Genomic DNA, 17,438 nt, shown 5'->3' on the forward strand with positions numbered 1-17,438 from the left:
TGTGCAGAATATGAAGGTTGAAAAGCAGGGAGAAGCCAGATGGCCTCTGACGTGTGCTGGAAGGGAGACACATGCTGAAGGGATTGAGATAAGGTGACCAACAGGTACTTCTGAATGCTATCAACTCCGCAGCTGTTGAACGTGTTCTTTACTTTGCCCTTATGTTCACCTTTCCTTAACTGATACTAACTTCCTTCAAACAGCAGCTTGCAGGAAGAGCCTGGGGTGACTCTCTAGCACAGTCCTGCACTCACTATAAATTTTATTTAGGCAATCATCACGGGTGCGGGGTAGGGAGGAAGGTTAATAACACCTCATCTACAAACAATCAGAGAATTGTTAGGGTTGGTTAGAAGGGACCTCTGGAGATCCCCATGTCCAACCCCCAGTCAAGGCAGGGTCACCTTGAGCAGGTGACACAGGAACAAGTCCAGCTGGGTTTTGAATGTCTCCAGAGGGGGAGACCCCATGACCTCCCTGGGCAGCCTGTTCCAGTGCTCTGCCATCCTCAACACGAAGAATTTCTTCCTCATGTTGAGGTGGAACTTCTTGTGTTTTAGTTCACGGCCTTTGCTTGCCCTCCCGTCTCGGGGCACCACCAAAAAAGTCTGGCACAATCCTCTTGGCACTCGCCTTTGAGATATTTAAATGCACCGATGAGACCCCCGTCTCAGTCTTTTCTGGACTAAACATACCCAGTCCGGTCCCGCTGCCCAGAGCACGGACGAGGTCGAATTCCCCTCCCGCCGCTGCCGCACCTCCCTCCCGCCGCTGGGGGGCGCTCGCGGCGCCGGCGGGGCGGGGAGCGCGCGCTGCGGCGGGGGCGGGGCTTCGGGCGCGCGGCGCGGGCGGAAGCGGCGCGCGGGCGCGGGCCGGGAGGAGGCGGCGGAGGCGGCGGCGGCAGCGAGCGCAGGTAGCGCGGGGCGGCCGGCGGGGGGCGCTGCGCGGGGGGCGCCCCCGCCCCGGCACAGCCCCAGAGCCGCGCCCTCGGCCGGGGCGGCGGGAGCGTGGGGGGAGGCCCGTCCATCCGTCCATCCACCCGCTCGTCCGTCCGTGCCGTGTTTTCACGGGGGAACGGCTGGGGGTGGCGCACGCTCGGGCGGGACCGGGATGGCGCAGGGCGGCTGCGGCTCTCCCGCACACGCGGGTCCGCAGCGCGCCTGAGCGGCCGCCTTGGTCCGCCCCTCCTTCGGGACTTGCGGGACAGGCTCGTCTTCCTTCGGGCTTCCTTGCCGGCTGGTCCCGGTACCTGGGCGGCTGTCGAGGCGGCTGCGGCGCTGTCAGTGCGGGCCCCCCGAGGCGCGGTGAGTTTTGCTGGGCTTCCTGCGGCCGCGATCCGTGTCCCGGGGCTGTGATGCAGTGTCCTTGGGTGGCGAGGAAGCGCTGGAGCAAACGAGGGTGTTCTGGTTTCCTTCACCTCTAGCGGTGGTCTTCCAGTCTTAAGCTGTGCCTGCAGTGACTCTGCAAGATCGATGCCTTCTGCTGTAAGGATATAACTTCCAAATAGGCGCAGCATAATTACAGTGGTGTGATGGAACTTACAGGAATAAAAAAAAAGAAATTCATATTCAGCAAAGGCAGGATCCCTAACAATGTCAGATTAAGTGATCTTCCGGCACTAACAGGTCTGTATAAAAAAACCCAAAACAAACGGGTTTCATTTCACTGAAATTGGTCTCTTTGGTACTATTGAAGAAATAGGAAAAAGTAGTACTGAATGATGTCTGCAAGATTTGAAACATTCAGTTTTAGGAGATTATAATGTATGGAATCTCCTGACAGCAAGTGTTGCAGAATAACACTACCTTCTTACCATTTAATAAAATGTCTTTTATCTGTAACATCTGATGATGTTTTGACTGCACTTACCTTAGATTAATTTTATTTTGGTAAATATATATAACGTACTATTATCTCTACCTTATTTTGGTAGCTTTGTTCATCATTCATTATTAATAAACTTTCTCTTAAGTTCCCTAACCTAACATGGTAGTATCCTGTAAATTCTCTTTTATGTCTCTTGTCATCTAAAGCATACTGACAGCGAGAGTAGAGTGTAATTTCTGTGTTTGTGTGCCACAAAACAAGCAGAGAAAATTTTTGTTCTATGATGTGACATGATGTGGGGTTTTCTTAGAACAGTTCAGATTGGGTTAACTAGTTATTTTTGGTTACTGTTTTGCCCCCTCAGTGGGTGACCTGGGGCCGGACAAATGTGTTTTTTCATTGTGAAAATCAATCTTTGTAGGAATTGCAACCTCTTTTATTTTAAGAGAACTTTCAGAATATGAACATGATTTACATCCTAGTGTGCATATGATTTGTCCTAACTGTAATATAGTGTTAATTTTGGAGCAAATGTAATGAATTGCTGTTTTACTGTCATGAGAATAGCAGAGAAAGGAGACAATATGAAGATAGATTGTGAGTAGCGTCTTCTGGTAGTGTCTCAAGCAGTGTGGTTGCAGTTTTAGATCAAATAGAGAAATTTATTGTTATCTTTGTTCCTCTTTTGACTTTATGCACATGTGTATATGCACATGTGTATAAAGCCTAAGTTTTTCTGGCCTCTTTTTGTTATTTTAGGTGTTAAAATATATAGGTATTTAATAGGTACCTGAGAGCTCCAGAGAATTAAGTAATTATGCTGGAATTCCTTTGGTCTGTTTCCTGAAGTTTTTTACAGTTGGAAATAAAGGTACTTCCTTTCCTCCCTCCCCCTCCCGTTTCCCTTTTTCTTTTTAAAGCTTTTGTAGTATCTGCTTTTAGAGACTCCTTTTGGCTGTTATCTCCTTGAAGGAGGCATTGGTATCAGCTAATCACAGATTGTGATGTATCTTGGGGATTGGATGTCATTTAGCTGCTAAAAGTAAGATATTTCCCCTGGAGTTCATGATCACTTGTACATTTTCCGAGAATAGTAAAGGGGACTAGTTCTTGCATCTTGCCTAAACTGTAAGTAGGATAAATGCATGCTGTCAGCTAAAATTGTCAGCTGTGTAGTCAATGTATCTGAAGACTAGTAAGTGTCAAAAATAGCCATTTTCAAGTAGCTGTCAAAAATTGCTGAGGCTAAGTCACTCAGATGAATCTGTTTTTCCTGATACAAATTTACTGCTAAAATATATTTTATATGCTATTTGTGTTTTGTGTTTTTTAACTACCTCTTTCACCTGTGATTGATAATTTATATCATTTTATGAGCTGGGTTTTCTCAACTGAGCATTATTAATAACAGCCTCTTATATTTTCTTTTATGGTTTTCAAAAAAACTTTACAAAAAAATAGGTATATTAGCATTTGCCTATGTAATTTAGGAGATTAATTTTGGATTGCTCAGAACTGAATGGGTACTTTGCCCATGTAAAATAAGGCCTGAAGTAGAGGCCTAGACAAGGGAAGGTAAAACTTATTCTAGTGAAATTGGTTTCTTCAGTGATACTAAAGAAACAGGAGGCTACCATGATATAAATAATCCAGTTAAATTTCTGGGTGCCTTTTCCTCAATGTTAAGAATAAAGTATTTTGCAGTGCACACCACTGAGGTGTTACAGTTAACTAGTGTCTGTCATAATCCATTATTATGCTACATTGAGCTGACAAGTCAATCTAGAAATAAGATAGTAGAAGAAAAGATGTAGAAAAAGATCTCTTGTCTTTAATATTTCCTCCAGTGTTACTTTTCTCAAATCTTCACTTGGGTCAGCCTACCGGGAAGGAGCATGAATATAAAGCCTCATCTGTATTGCAGTTTTGCCATAGAAACATAATTTTGTTGGACAAATTCATACTCAGATTGAATGGTACAGGTTTCTTGAAAGAAAACCAGACAAGTTAAATTCTTCCTCTCTCCCCAGTGGAACAAGTCCTTTTTTTTTGTTGCCATTCTACAGGAACAGTGCTTGTGTGATGCACTGTGTGTACATGTGTGGCAGTTTCTCCCCCATTTCAGCTGTCACTCTGTTAGTTGTCTGTGCCCTCCCCTCTTAATTCTCTTTAAACACCTGCCTTCCTTTAAGGTCTCTTTAAAATGTTCAGTGAAAGTCCCTCTCTTACCAGTAACTTACGTGCATCATGCTGTAGGCTTGGCTCTCTGTAAAACTAGTCAAAATTAGCTGAACATTATCATCTCAGGAAATAAGTTTTGGAGTCTCAGGGGCTTTGGAAAGAGTGATACAAAGACAGCTGTGAAATTTCCCAAGGGAGTACTATGGGGGTACTTGTCATAGCCTGCAATTAATAAATTGTGGCAGTGTTACTGGGAAATGAGAAGCCAAGAAAGTGCCTTGTGCTCAGTCATAAGTGACTTATCAAGGAGCAAGGATACTACAGTGACCTGATTGGTGGCCATAAAGCATGAAGAGAGAAAAGTATCCCACGGAAAATGAAGCTGAGATTTTATTTATTTATTTTTTAATATTTCTTCACTATTATTATTTTTAAGAATCTGATACAGAGATAGATGTAGAAATGTTTTGGGGCCCAGATGGACCTAGTGGGAGGAGGGGAGGTTCAGCAGGTGTAACATACTGTCATTATTGATATACTGTCCCAATTGATATCTGCTTGCTTTAATTTTCTTCACAAGCCTTGCCAAGCCATTTCCCCTCTCAAACTCTTGAATCTTGGCTGACTGCCCATAGGCAGGGAACAAAGAATTTCTGTTTTTAAATGGTTGGTTTATTTTAAAAGCATTCACTGGCACTAGTAGGCAAAATAAAGGGGAAGGTTTTGGAAAAAAAATAGATACTCTTAGGTACTTGAAGAGGCTTCTTAGACACAATGCAAAATTAAAATAATTATTGGTAGAAAGTGTAAAATAAAAATGATTAAAATAGGAATGCACACATTTAAATAGAAACAGCTCTCCAATATTTCTTTAGTACTGACAAAAGGTAGTCTAGTGTTTGGGCTCTCAGATAATTTTATACCAGAGCCACTGTAAGCTTGCTGTGTGGGTTTTCAAGTCTAAAGCAGTATGTTTGTGCTCTCAACTCGAAGTTCATCCACAAGACAAATTGGTGCTGTTCTTAGAAGCCTGTAGGAGGTAAAACCGTTCCTGGTTTAAGATATGTCTGAGGTAGTCCCAGCAGCTCGTCAGCAGCAACACTGTGTCTGCTTGATGAGCTCTGACTTTTGTTGGCCATATATCCTTTGGCTGTCTTGAGAGACAGGAACTGTTGGGAATGCATAAGATTTTCTTCTTTCTTTGTAGAAGAATAGGTATTTATGGTAGTTACACGTTTTTGCTATTCCCTTAAACCTCATGTTTCTTTCACTTGGAATATCCATTGAAGGTGTTCCCAAAAGGCAGTTAGCAATAAGGCAAAAAGATTTTTTTTTCAGTGTGCCAGGGTAAGTGCAGGTCTTGGGCATGTAGAAACAGGGAATGAAGGAACACATGCTGTAGGAGAAGGTATAAAGATAGATGTCCTGGAAAAGACACAAAAGCAGACTCCTTTGGCAGCATGCTCTGAAAGTGGTACAGAACTGCTAAAACCTGCAGCCCAGCAGCCTTCATAGTGATAGTGCAGCCCTTTTTTTGTGCAGAAGTATGCCTTCTTACCTGTTCTTAAGATAGCAGCATGTTTTATAGTACTGTTATTTTCACTTGAGTCTAGCAGCTATTAATATAAGCAGTCTCTACTTATCTGTGATGCAGTCTGGAAAGACCCTTGAGTTTCATCAGCACATTTTGGTGTGCTCTGTTTTGTCAGGCACTGCTGAGGTTTTGTCAGTAGACTATCCTCTTTTCCCTCTATGCTGTGATGCTTTTCTGTTGACCGGATTTTACAGCAGCAGTAGTAGGAATACTTGAGGTGCTAAGAGTAAATCTTATCAAAAGGCAGCTGAATGTGTATGGGAACTGGCATTGCTGTTAATGGTTGGTTCTGAGTGTAATATCCTGCTCTTTCATGGCGCTGTACAGCTGTCTGAGTGAGCCTGATAAATGAACCTGGGAGCCAAAGTACAGTGTTGGTCTGCAGCAGTCACCAGTATGGATGTTAGTTATAGATGTCAGTGTAGTTATAGATGTTAGGACAGTAGTTTCATTGGCATCTTCTCAGGAGCTTGTGTACTCATAAAAATATGAGGAATGTGGGTCTTCCTTATGCACCAGTTTTAATCAGGGCTCTGTGTAAACACTTCACTTCTTTGGGCACCTGTTGGTCAGCTGCACCTCATGCAGATTTTTCACCTACAGCCAAACCAACAGCCATCTAAGACTGCAAATTACCCAAATACAAACATCATTTTTGGCATTCCAAAAAGTCTCAGCATGTGAGCTTCTGGGCTTCTAGCTTATTTTATTGTCTTAGTCTTCTAAAATTAATTGGATAATGAATATGTTCTCTGCTGTTTTGATGTGTGTCAGTCATTTCTTAGACTCCCCATTTTCATTGCTTTGCAGAAAGGACTGAGGGTTTTCCAAATAGCATAGAACCAGCCTGTCTGCTTTCAGAATGGTCAACATGATTGAATAGTGAGCTGAATGATGCTCCAAGTTTTCTGTAGAAAAATTAGGAAACAAAATTCTTTGGAGGCCACAGAGTAAATGGGCCAGAGGGTGCACTCTGCAAATAGATACAAAAAAAGGGAAAGTAATAGAATGGAGTTTGATGCTACTGTGGAAATTTTTTTTCCTGGTGTTCTGTAATGCCCAGTGATTCTTGTCTTCCTGAAATGTTTGTTGGCTATTGCAATGAAGTATCACTCTGCATTTTTAAAGACAGTTTCTTGTTTACTGATACAGTACCCTCTCTGTACTGAGGGATGTTTGTTGCCATGAATTTAATAGTAATTTCTTGTACAGATGTAATTTTAGTATGGTAATTTTAAATTGTTAATAATTTAATAATATTTTTGTGCTCCGACTGAGGTGGTAATAAATTCCAATTTTGTACTGTACAATTATTTTATAGTAATTATTAATGTCAGCTTCTGTTTGTACTGTCCTGATTTCTGTCTGCTGGCTGTTCTATTACAAGTTTTTTTTTCCACTTCCCCTTTAATTGGAAGCACGCTTCTATGACTGTATATGGCTTTTCTTTTTTAAGCTCTGTCTTGATAAATCACTTCTTTTTTATGCAGTTAATATCCGGTTGCAAAGCCAGACCTGCTCTTGAATGCATGGTGTCATGTTGTTGATCAGAAATGAGTTTGTTAGAGACCTGTGTAGGTCTTTAGAACATCACTGAGGCACTACTGCCTTAATAGTTGAGATTCTGTCTTTCAAAACATATGACCAAATAGGTGGCTTTATTGGACTGTATGTTAACAATATTCTTTTCACTGCATTCTTCTTGGCTTTATTCTTAGAAATATTTTTGATCTTTGAATGAAATGGGTTTCTCTCAGGCTTTGGTTTTCTGTATGCTTTGCATCTGCAAACTGCTTATTAATAGCTATGAAAAATACCTTATGGACCTGCTGCTTTCTTTTTCTCTTACAAATAATTGCTGTCATCTATTCAGTACATTTTTCAAAACTAGAAGGTACACAAATCATCTCTACAGGACAGGTTTAAATTAGCCCTACAACCATTTCTAGTGGTTTAGGAAGGCTGGAGTCTCTTGGGCAGGCTAGAAAAATTATGATAAATATGTGCTGGTCTTTCATGAGTTGATTGACCGGCAGAAGTGGCAGTGCTGTGAAGTGCATTAAGCTTTTAAGGATTTAGGTATGCCTTTTTTTTCTGATAACCTGAGGTTGTTTCAGAGCATGTGTGAGGCATTCCTTTGCATTATAAACAATTTAATTTTTGTATTGTATGTTAATACAATCTCTTGGTTTTTCTGGGAATGGGTAAAGCAGAATCTGAGGAAGACTTTGCAAAAAAATTCAAGAAGGATGTTTTGTAAGTATGGGCTGGTTTCCATGGAGAAGGGTCAGTATTCAAACTGAAGTCTGATATTTCTTAAGTAAGTTAACTTTCCTTTGTTATGGAACATATAATGCATTTTCTGTAGCTTTCTTTTGCCTTTGCTCCTTGTGTTTCATGCAGTCAATAATATAATTTATATAAGACTGATTCTGAAATACAGGATAGAGACATTATTTGGTTTTGGAGTGGATGAGTGCCTTAGTTCATTGTTTTTCTTGCCAGACGGTTGTCAGTGTTGTGGTACCACTGGATAAAGTTGTATCCACATTGGTAGGTTTTGGCAGTACTTTTTGACAATCAGCAGTGGCAACATTGAAGAAAACCAAGCTCTTTATATGTCTGTGAAAGGCAAACCTAGTGTCAGATCTTCATTCAGGAATTGGTTGTTGCTCCAAGTTCTTATGTTGTTCCTGGCTTGGGCTTGTAACTTTTACAATAATTTAAATATGCATGCTGATTTAAAGTACTATGCTGATTTAAAATACTTTGGAAAACTGGCACTTGAATTGGTTACTTTAGGCTGCTTATTGAAAGGGTTATCTGGAAGACATTCTCTTCTTCATGGATTCTTGGATTGCCATTTTGTCTGAAGTCTACTCAGGAGTTTTGTTTTATTTGGGTTTGTTTTGTGGGACATTTTGTTTTGTTTTGGGTTTACTGGTTTGGGGTTTTGTTTCTTTTCTTTCTCTCCTCAGATTTTCAAATTTTGTTCTGGTTGTACTCCTTCATCTTCACAGTTGTCTTGCTTGTCTCAGTCTCCATGTTTGGAGATGGTAGGAATTGCAGCAAGGTGTAGCTGTGACACATTGTTTTTTCCTGTTGCTCTCTGCACTGCTTTACCTTTGCCACAGAAGTTCCTCAGCTGCATTTGGGAGAGTGGTATGCTAGCATTTCTATCCAGGATAAATCCGTGAAGAAGGAAGTTTCAGCTTCTTTTTTTTCCTGCTCAGGGACGTTTTCCAGCTCAGCATATTGTGTGCTTTGAGAGAATGAGGGAGAATAAAGATCACAAGAGGCAGTGTACCATCTTTAATATGTGCTGTTATCTTATGGGATACTACCTCTAAATTACTGAAAACAAAGGTCTGTTCTGAGTCCAAGTTTTGTTGAAATGATAATGTTCTTGTAGAGAATTGCTGACCCCTCAGGGCAATGAGAGGTACAAGAATATTCCAATCCATCCATTTTACTGTGCTATTTCCTTCCTAATATGTATGCTTGCTGCTCTGGGACTCTTTTTTTTCTCTACTTCCAAATTATGTGGGTATAAGCTTCCTTTTTGTTTTTTTCTTTTTTTAAGCCCCAAAGGTCTTGCAGGGAGTGTCTTATGAGTCACTTAGGAGTGCATGCAATTCTGGGGGAAAGAAGAGATCAAATCTCCAGACCTTTGAGATTATGCTGGAATTCATGAAAGGGGAATGGCCTTTAAAAGTTTGTAGGAAAAGTGACAAGTACGAATAGTTGCCTTCATTTTGGTATACCTTGCTCCCAATTCCTTTGCCTCATGTCAGTATGTGGGTGTTATGCAATTTCCCAGCAGGTTAAGTCCTTGATTTCCATTAGTTCCAGTAGTCAGCGTGTGCCCTGTGAATCAGATATACATGGTGATGTGCCATTCTGCAATTCCTGCTGCTGCCTGGCAGTTTATTCAATCTCTTCCACTTGGCTAGACCTCTTATCCTGGCTTGTGGTCTTATTTACAGTGTGATGGCAGAGTTACTTCTATTCCAAATGACTGTAGTGATACTGTCCAAATGCTTCAGGATGAGATATGGCTGGAGCTCTATGGAGAGCTGAACTGAATTTAAGTTTTATAAGAGCTATCTGTTCTTTTCAGTCTTTTTTTTTTTTTTTTTTTAATAGAAGTAGAGACTTGTGGGAATGGGGTTTGAAACTTATGGTCTCTTCTTGAGAGATACTGTTTGGTCTTCTGAGCCATCACATGAATACTCTTCTCCTGGACCTCATGATGTTTTACATCATATTTGATACTGTTCAGAGATTATGTAGATGCATATTGATGTGTGTACAGTTTATGCTTTAAAGTCTGAGTTCAGAGCCATGGATTTGGCACAGAGCTAGGAAGAAGAGGTTTTTCTAAGTGCATGTTTGGGGAAGATCTGTTTCAGGAAATCTTAAACCACACAGATATTCGTGCTGTGGAATGTAAGTTTTTACTGTTTTCCCTCTTATTTTATGTACTTAAGACAAATTAATATCTTAAAACAGTTTTGGGGGGGATAAGCACATTCCTTGAACAAAGTACATCTGACTGCATTTATAGTGAGAGTTGAAATTACTGCGTGCTGTCTGTCTGTCCTTGTGCAGGGTCATACCCCCCAGTGCAGGGTGAGCTGTTCCTCACTCAGTGACTTGGGATTGCCACTTGCATTAGTGCAGCCAGCAGTAAGGGTTTGTGTACTGGCAGTGGCTGCCATAGGGCATTAGACACTCAACTGGTTGTTACTTTACGGCAGCTTTGGTGTCCCAGTCCTAATGTCGCCCCTGCCTTGGGTTAATAATGTTCAGAATAATTTAGATATGCATGTTGATTTTACAGCACTTAAAACATTTGCCACTTGAATCAGGCATGCTGGCTTGGCTGTTGAGGGGATTATCTGAAGAGCGAAGGTGAAGGGTAAGCGACAAGCAGGGCTCGGCGCCCTGCTGGCCGTGCCTCTTGTGTTGGCAGCAGACAGCGGGGTGTTGGCATGAGGCCGATGGAACTGGCCAGTGGAGGGGATGAAAAGTGCCATGGAGGCAGAGTTAGGTTTAGATGAGAGCTCAGCAGCACGCGAAACTCAGTCTCAGTGTTCTGACACTAACCCAAGGTGTAAGTGCCAATACAGAAAGTCTGGTGAGGAACTCTATTGCTTGTGTAATTTCAGTCTAAAAAATGCTTGTATGAGGTGATATGTGGGGAAGAACTGGGAATAGTGAGGATAAATGTAACTATTGTATAAAATGAGTAGCTTTATCTGGATGATGTTAAATAATTGAAATTCTCTTTTCAGAAAATATTGAATAGTTGGAGTAGTGCCAGAGATGGATGAAAAATGAGAAATATGAGGTATACACATGGAAAGAGTCTAAAAATGTGGGATCTGTTTGACAGTTAACAATTAGTAAGAGAATGATGCCTATGTTAATATATGTGTATGTACATATATGATGAATCTGGAATGTCTGTTGTCACTGTCTTATAACACAAGAAGAGATGCTGAGTGAGATTCTTACCAAGCTTTCTTTTAAAAGTATGTTGAAGTGATATTGGGCATTCAAATGCATGCATTCATAATAAAATGGAGAGTAATTCTATGGTCTCCCATAACAAGTGCTTGAAGGTAAGTTTGAAAGTGTTTTAAAAGCATGTAGCTTGAAGCCTTCAGCTGCAACTACTCCACAGGTAAATGAAGATATCTTCACTTTTTGTTTATATCTTTCTTTTTTTCACAGTACATAGATCCCTGAAGATGTGTGGCTCAAACTGCTTCAAACTGTCTGAACATTTGTTATTTAACTGCTGAAGCTTTCCTACCATTTGCTTTCCTCCTGAAGCCTTAATCCTGTTGAAGGATCAGAATTGGGTACTATGGTAAGACATTTCTTAAAGTCAAAGTAAAATGGTGAAGTGCAATGTGCCAATTTATTTTGGTTGTATCTCTTTATTCAATAGTAAGACACCAAAACAAATAAAAAAACCTTAATGGTATACAAAGCCAGGAGAGGAAACTAGCTTGCTAGCTAGCTTTGAACTAGCTAACCAACCAAGAAACATCATTCCATGTGTTGTCTGTTCACACTTGCACTGTACTTTAAAATTAAGAATGAAAAGTAAATAATTTTACAAGAACTTACGTGTAGATGTATGTGAATAACTCATCACAATGTTGTACAGAAATGTTATACAGGTCTCTTCCAGGCACTGCATTTTCTTTCAAATGTGTTTGTGTTTAATGTCAGTTTAAATTCAAGTATTTAAAATACTTAAGGTGCTTTGTGGAAGCACAGAAGTTCTGATTTTTGGAGAATAAAAATCGGTAAAAATAGGAAGAAGAAACCCTGTAAATAACAGGTGACAAGGAAATATAACGGAACCTCTAAGCAGATAACAAAACTTGTTTTCTAGATGATGCAATAATGTATTTGGAAACTGATATTTGTTCTTAATCTCAATAACTAGCAGTTTTGAATAACCAAGTGGTACTTTACAAATTTCAGGAATCAAGACCAGCTAAAACATGAGAAGATATATTCAAGATGATCCAGCCAGAAGATTTTTCACTTCATAAAAATATTATTTTTGTTTAATATGTAATATAATTCGACAAAGCAAAATTCAGTTACTTTTCTTGAAATTAGGACGTGTCTGTGGCCTTCATCAGAAATGTTTCTAACATTTTCAAGGAAGAATATGTCCCAGAAACTGAGTATGTTTTTACTAGTCTTTGGAATCATTTGGGGTTTGATGTTGCTACGCTACACATTTCAGTATCCAAGACGCCAAAGCAGCGCTGAGTTGCGTGGACAGATATTAGATCTCAGTAAAAGATATGTCAAAGCACTGGCAGAAGAAAATAAAAACCTAATGAATGGTGGTGGTGGAGCCTCTATGTCAGGATATGGTAAGAGGAAGAAAGCCATACTTGTTACTTGAATATATTCTTTTTCTGAAAACTGTAAAGTTATATTTATTTTTTTTTTAAGTAGTATATGCTCTTCAGCAGAAAAAAACCTCTCTGTATTAATTGATTTGATTTTAGTTTATTCTAACAAGTTGAAGATGAGTTGCAAAATCAAGCTTCAGATCTCTTCAAGTACATGAATACAGTTACTTATAGAAGTAACAGCACATTTGTCCTCCTTTGAATCTTCAGCTATTGAGGAATAAGCATGTGCTTGACACAGGGACAAAGTTTTATATTAGGTCACGTCAACATTCCTGATTCTTCTAGTACCTCATTGCTAACTTCTTGCTTTTATTTCTTCAATTTTCTTCTTCTTAAAAAAGCAATGACAAACCAACATATTAATTGAGTTTGCAGTCTGGAGACTGCAAAGCAATTAGGAATTTGGCAGAATCTCCCCTTGTTTTAGAAGCAGCCATAAGAGATAAGGTCCCTTGTCTTGCGAGCTGTAATACTTGGTGCATCATATCTCTGATTTGCCTGTCTTGTGAATATGTACCTAACTTGATGAATAGGTTGCCAGTATTTACTATCTTCTGAAATACTGAAAAGATAATTAAAAATGTTTATTTTAAAAAATAGTATCCCAAAAGATGTGTAGTAATGAACTTTGATCCCCTTAAGATTTCCTTAATGGATCTGCCTGTTATAGGATGCCCTTTATAGGCATTTGGTGAGAGTGCAAGTAGCGAAAATGTGCCTGAAGTCTTTTTGCTGCTGCTAAGGAAGAAGGAATCAAGTCTGTGATGAGCTGACTAAGATGTGAAGGAGCAACCCAGGAGGAGTAGGACAGTAAAAAGTGTTAAAAACTTTAATCCTTTCATTCTCAAAATTAATTTTTATGACAGTAGGAGACTGCCTTCTCTTTTCTTCCCTGTTTTCTCCTCCTACCTTTTTCTTTTTTGTCATCAAGGACTTCCTTCCTTTATTTATTTATATTTATATTACTTTTATATATTTGTATTATTTATTTATTTATAAATTATTTATAAATTGTTTCTCTGCCATTTAAAAAAACCAAAAAATCCTGGTGTACTGCAGCTTTCTCCTCTCTATAAGTCTTACAGTGTATTTCCAAATGAGACTTGTCTTCTGCATTTTTTTCTGAAGTTTAATATAAGTCATCTCTTGATCTGGCTGCTGATCATTAGAATTAAAACTTGACAATTCCCTCCCTCAGACTGTCGAGCACAAAATGATACTACAGAGTACGTCCCACCCTCTGTAATTGACAGCAGACCCGGCTCTGACTTGAATTGTTAACCTTTTTTTTTTTTTTTTTCCCCAAAGTTAACATTACTTACTAAAAAAACACTAGTTAATTTTAGAGAGAGGTACTTCTTTCTTTGAAATTTAATTTGCTACTAATTTTTAATTTTACCTGTTTTACTCCTATTTTTTCACTTTGATGCCTGTGATTCTTCTCCCCAATTTTTCTGCTTTGTTAAGAACAGATTAGAGGGCAGTGGTAGAGACAGAGTTTGTAGATGTCTTCATGTGTAGGGGGAATCTAACAGCTTGAAAAACCTGGTAACTTTGTTAATGTTTTTCAAATATGAAATAAGATGGTGATTGGCAACAGTGTAAATTGTTTTTTGTTGAAAGATGTTACTGTTTTTTTTTTCTGGAACATGGAAATTTTTTTACCATCTTTCCTCTTGTTTTTCATTCAATGAAGATGTAGATAGATTTTTTTTTTTTTTTTTTTTACTCTTGCTTTATAGCTTACAAAAGAGCCAATAAGATACCTTCTAATAACAGCTTTTCTATGGGCTAGAACTGTCATTTAGGGGAAAGCCATTAACTACCTTTTTTTATGCTGGAAAGTATTTAGATATAATCTCTTGCATCCGAGGCTAAAACATGACATAGCTGAGTATTTTGATGCTGTTGTCTGGATGAAATTTGAAATAATACCTTTGAATAGCCACTTGTAATGTTCCAGCTAGTGGTTTTGGTCTCACACTCTAATATTTAATTGACTGCCTTCACAGTTCCCTGTTATGGTGCTATCTCCCTTCCATAAAATAACAAAGAAATGTTATTAAAGAAAAATCAAGCAGCTGTTTCATTCTGTACTTCTAGAGAAATCTGCGCTCCTTTCCAAAAAGTTTGTTAGGGAGGATAGCAAGTTTTAAGATGTGTGAATACATTGAAGTGGCAGTTCTTTTCCACACAGAGTAAGTAACATGCTGTAATTTGTTTTTTCCATTATCTTCAGCTGATCTTAAGAGAACAATTGCTGTTCTTCTGGATGACATCTTGCAACGCCTGGTGAAATTGGAAAACAAGGTTGATTACATCGTTGTGAATGGCTCAGCAACAAATAACACTAATGGAACTAACCATCAGGTGCCAGTGACTTCAAATAAACGTGTAAAGCCAGCAAGCAACATTAGATAGCAAACAGGGCCACTTTGTGTTGCTACATCATTGATGGATAATATTTAAGATAAGCTTTTTGTCTCTGGTTAGGGCAAAGCAGTAGTTGACTCTAAAACAAGCGTAAACTATTGTATTCTACAATGTGCTTGGATCTGTGTAGGCCTAACATGTGCTTAGGTTCTCAAAGCATTATTTCATTGCCTTTGAGCAGTGCTTCTGAAGTGATCTTTGTTGTCTCTAAAGATATTTTGATATGATTTGATGTAGTAGGTCATTGGATAATTACAATACGTGGAAAGCAACAGGAAACTTATAGGTAGGTTTCTAAATATATTTATTTAAGTATGACTATAACATATCTTTTGGATAGGTGAGCAGTATTGTAGCTTATTCATTTTTTGTGATCTGCATTAGGCCAAGGTAACTGAGGAAAATGTGTTGCTAAACAGATGCTAGAAGATGTGTACACTTAAAATATTTTCTTACTTATTTACTAAAACAATATTAAATTGAGGATAGCAATGGTGGTAATATTTTAAAATTGTGACCCAAAGAATGTCTTTATTTGCACTATCTTGTCAGAATAGTTAAAGAGAATTTACTGTATATTTAAGAAAATTTATTATAATAGGAAAACATTCTAGGTAGTAACACTGTCCAGGTTTATCTTTATGCCAGAGATAGGGCAGTTAGATTATCAAAAGCAAATCATCATCTGTGATATCTTAGATGATTATTTCTTAAAAAGATATTTAAGTATATGTATTTTGTAACTGCAGATAAAATTATTTAAGTGATGGAAATAAGTTTTGGATGTGTGAATACAATTTATTTTTATTCATTGCTGTTTGTTATTAACATTTTAATGCCTTGCAGTTTGTGTTTGGAAAAGCACACCATCTCCCTGAATTGCATTCTTGATCAGAAGAAAAGCAATGAAGGGAAACAAGGCATCTCTGCATTTAACAGAACTATATGTACTAAGGGTGTCTAATCACGGCATATTTGAGAGCTAAGGTAATGTTTGCCTTATGTCTAAGTCAGCCTTACAGCAAAGTGAACTGCATGCAGTGTGGGTGCACTGTATCTCAAATGTTACTGAAATCATGTTGAAGTGCCACTGAACCTGTTTTTTAAACTGTACTGAATGTTTGAGGGGCACAGAATGTTCAGAGACTTTTGCCAAAAGTGTCCTGTAAGTGAACTTTTGGGGATGAATAAAACCAGAGGCGCTGGGTGATATACCAGGCAAAGTTATGTGATTTTTTCCTTTCTTCTGTTTCCCTGCTGATAATCTCGATGGTTATAAAAGAAAATACAATTGCAATCTTAGTTAGTACTTCTTTAGTATCCAGATGATTTTTTTTGTCACATTGTGTGTAAACATGTACTCACTTCAATGCAGAAAGAGAAAAATAAATTTTTAATTGCACTTGTAAATGTTCATGGGGTTTTTTTTGGTTGGTTGGTTTTTGGGTTTTTTGGGGTTTTTTTGTAATTAAATGGTCTTGTCTTTCTTGCTACACGTGCTCTATCAGTTTCTGGATTGGAAAATTGTACATCTCTGAGTTTTAGTGGTACTCTTTCTGGTATTCTTCCTTCTTAGTCACTGAGTTCTTCTGCCCTTGAAATTCTAATGCCCTGAAACTTTCCTCAGGTGAGAGGTGAGGGGAGAAAAGAAATGAAAATAGAAGAACTGATTTAGATCTTTAATGGTGGAGACTTCACTGTTTAACCTAAGAGTAAAGAAGATACGTGCAGAACTTCTTTTGAACCTGCAGATTGACAACGTGAAGGATAGAAGGATAGATAGAAGGATAGACAGATAGACAGATAGACAGGTTGATTTTTATATCCATCTGGTTTATTTCCTAGATACTTGATTGTTACAAACCAAAACCTTTGTGCTATAAACACACAGTTCTTTTCAGAGTGGCAAAACTAAACTTAAGGTGTGCAGACTAAGGTAAAAAAGGGTAAAGGAGGGATCAAGGGAGGGTCTCAGCTGACTTCCCTATTAACAGTAGTAGGAAAACATTTGCATGTTCTAGCCTGCAGCCTCCCATATAGGACATGTGAGAGGTGTGGCAGCCCTACAAAGGTAGGAGGTTGTGTAAAGAACCCAAGGGCTTCTGAGGAAAAAGCAAGAGAAAGCCTACAACTTAGCCCGGCTCCAAAGCACTTGATAGTATCACAGGATTTGATTGTATTGCCAAGCATATTTTTTCTTTCTGAGGAATATTTAAGTAGTATTTCTGCTGTGCTGCAGTTTTTATGATGTAACTGTATTCTCATTTCAGATGACATCATGAAGCCCCCCAAAGTGACCTCATTTGAGTTTTGTGTATATGGAATCTCCTTATGGTTGGTTCTTAGGCTGGTTGGGGTTTGAGGTATTACTTCCTTTTCTTTCTTCTCCTTCTGTTCTTTGGAAGGCAGGAGGAGTTTTTATATAACCTCTGTTATATAAAAAACTGCTG

At 38.8% G+C, this 17,438-nt stretch overlaps 1 protein-coding gene across 6 annotated transcripts; it reads left to right on the forward strand.

Moving 5' to 3' along the window:
- Positions 1–862: 862 nt before the first annotated feature.
- Positions 863–16,398, forward strand: CCDC126 (coiled-coil domain containing 126). Of its 6 annotated transcripts, XM_015619642.3 has the most exons (5): positions 1,007–1,304; positions 10,900–10,955; positions 11,342–11,480; positions 12,107–12,510; positions 14,795–16,398. In XM_015619642.3, exons 4-5 carry the CDS (start codon positions 12,273–12,275, stop codon positions 14,974–14,976), a joined length of 420 nt encoding a protein of 139 aa, XP_015475128.1. In that variant the 5' UTR covers positions 1,007–1,304; positions 10,900–10,955; positions 11,342–11,480; positions 12,107–12,272; the 3' UTR covers positions 14,977–16,398. The 6 variants fall into 6 exon arrangements, with proteins under 6 accessions (XP_015475127.1, XP_015475128.1, XP_015475126.1 ...); XM_015619641.2 differs by lacking the exons at positions 1,007–1,304; positions 10,900–10,955 and adding an exon at positions 863–913; XM_015619640.3 differs by lacking the exon at positions 10,900–10,955.
- The last annotated feature ends 1,040 nt before the right edge of the window (positions 16,399–17,438 follow it).

Source organism: Parus major, chromosome 2 (assembly GCF_001522545.3).
Source record: "Parus major isolate Abel chromosome 2, Parus_major1.1, whole genome shotgun sequence".
Classification (NCBI taxonomy): Eukaryota; Metazoa; Chordata; class Aves; order Passeriformes; family Paridae; genus Parus; species Parus major.

Coding starts and splice junctions, on each gene's coding strand:
- CCDC126 (XM_015619641.2), top strand. CDS start 12,273: ATGTTTCTAACATTTTCAAGGAAGAATATGTCCCAGAAACTGAGTATG. Junction 12,511..14,794: donor AGCCTCTATGTCAGGATATG/GTAAGAGGAAGA, acceptor CATTATCTTCAG/CTGATCTTAAGAGAACAATT.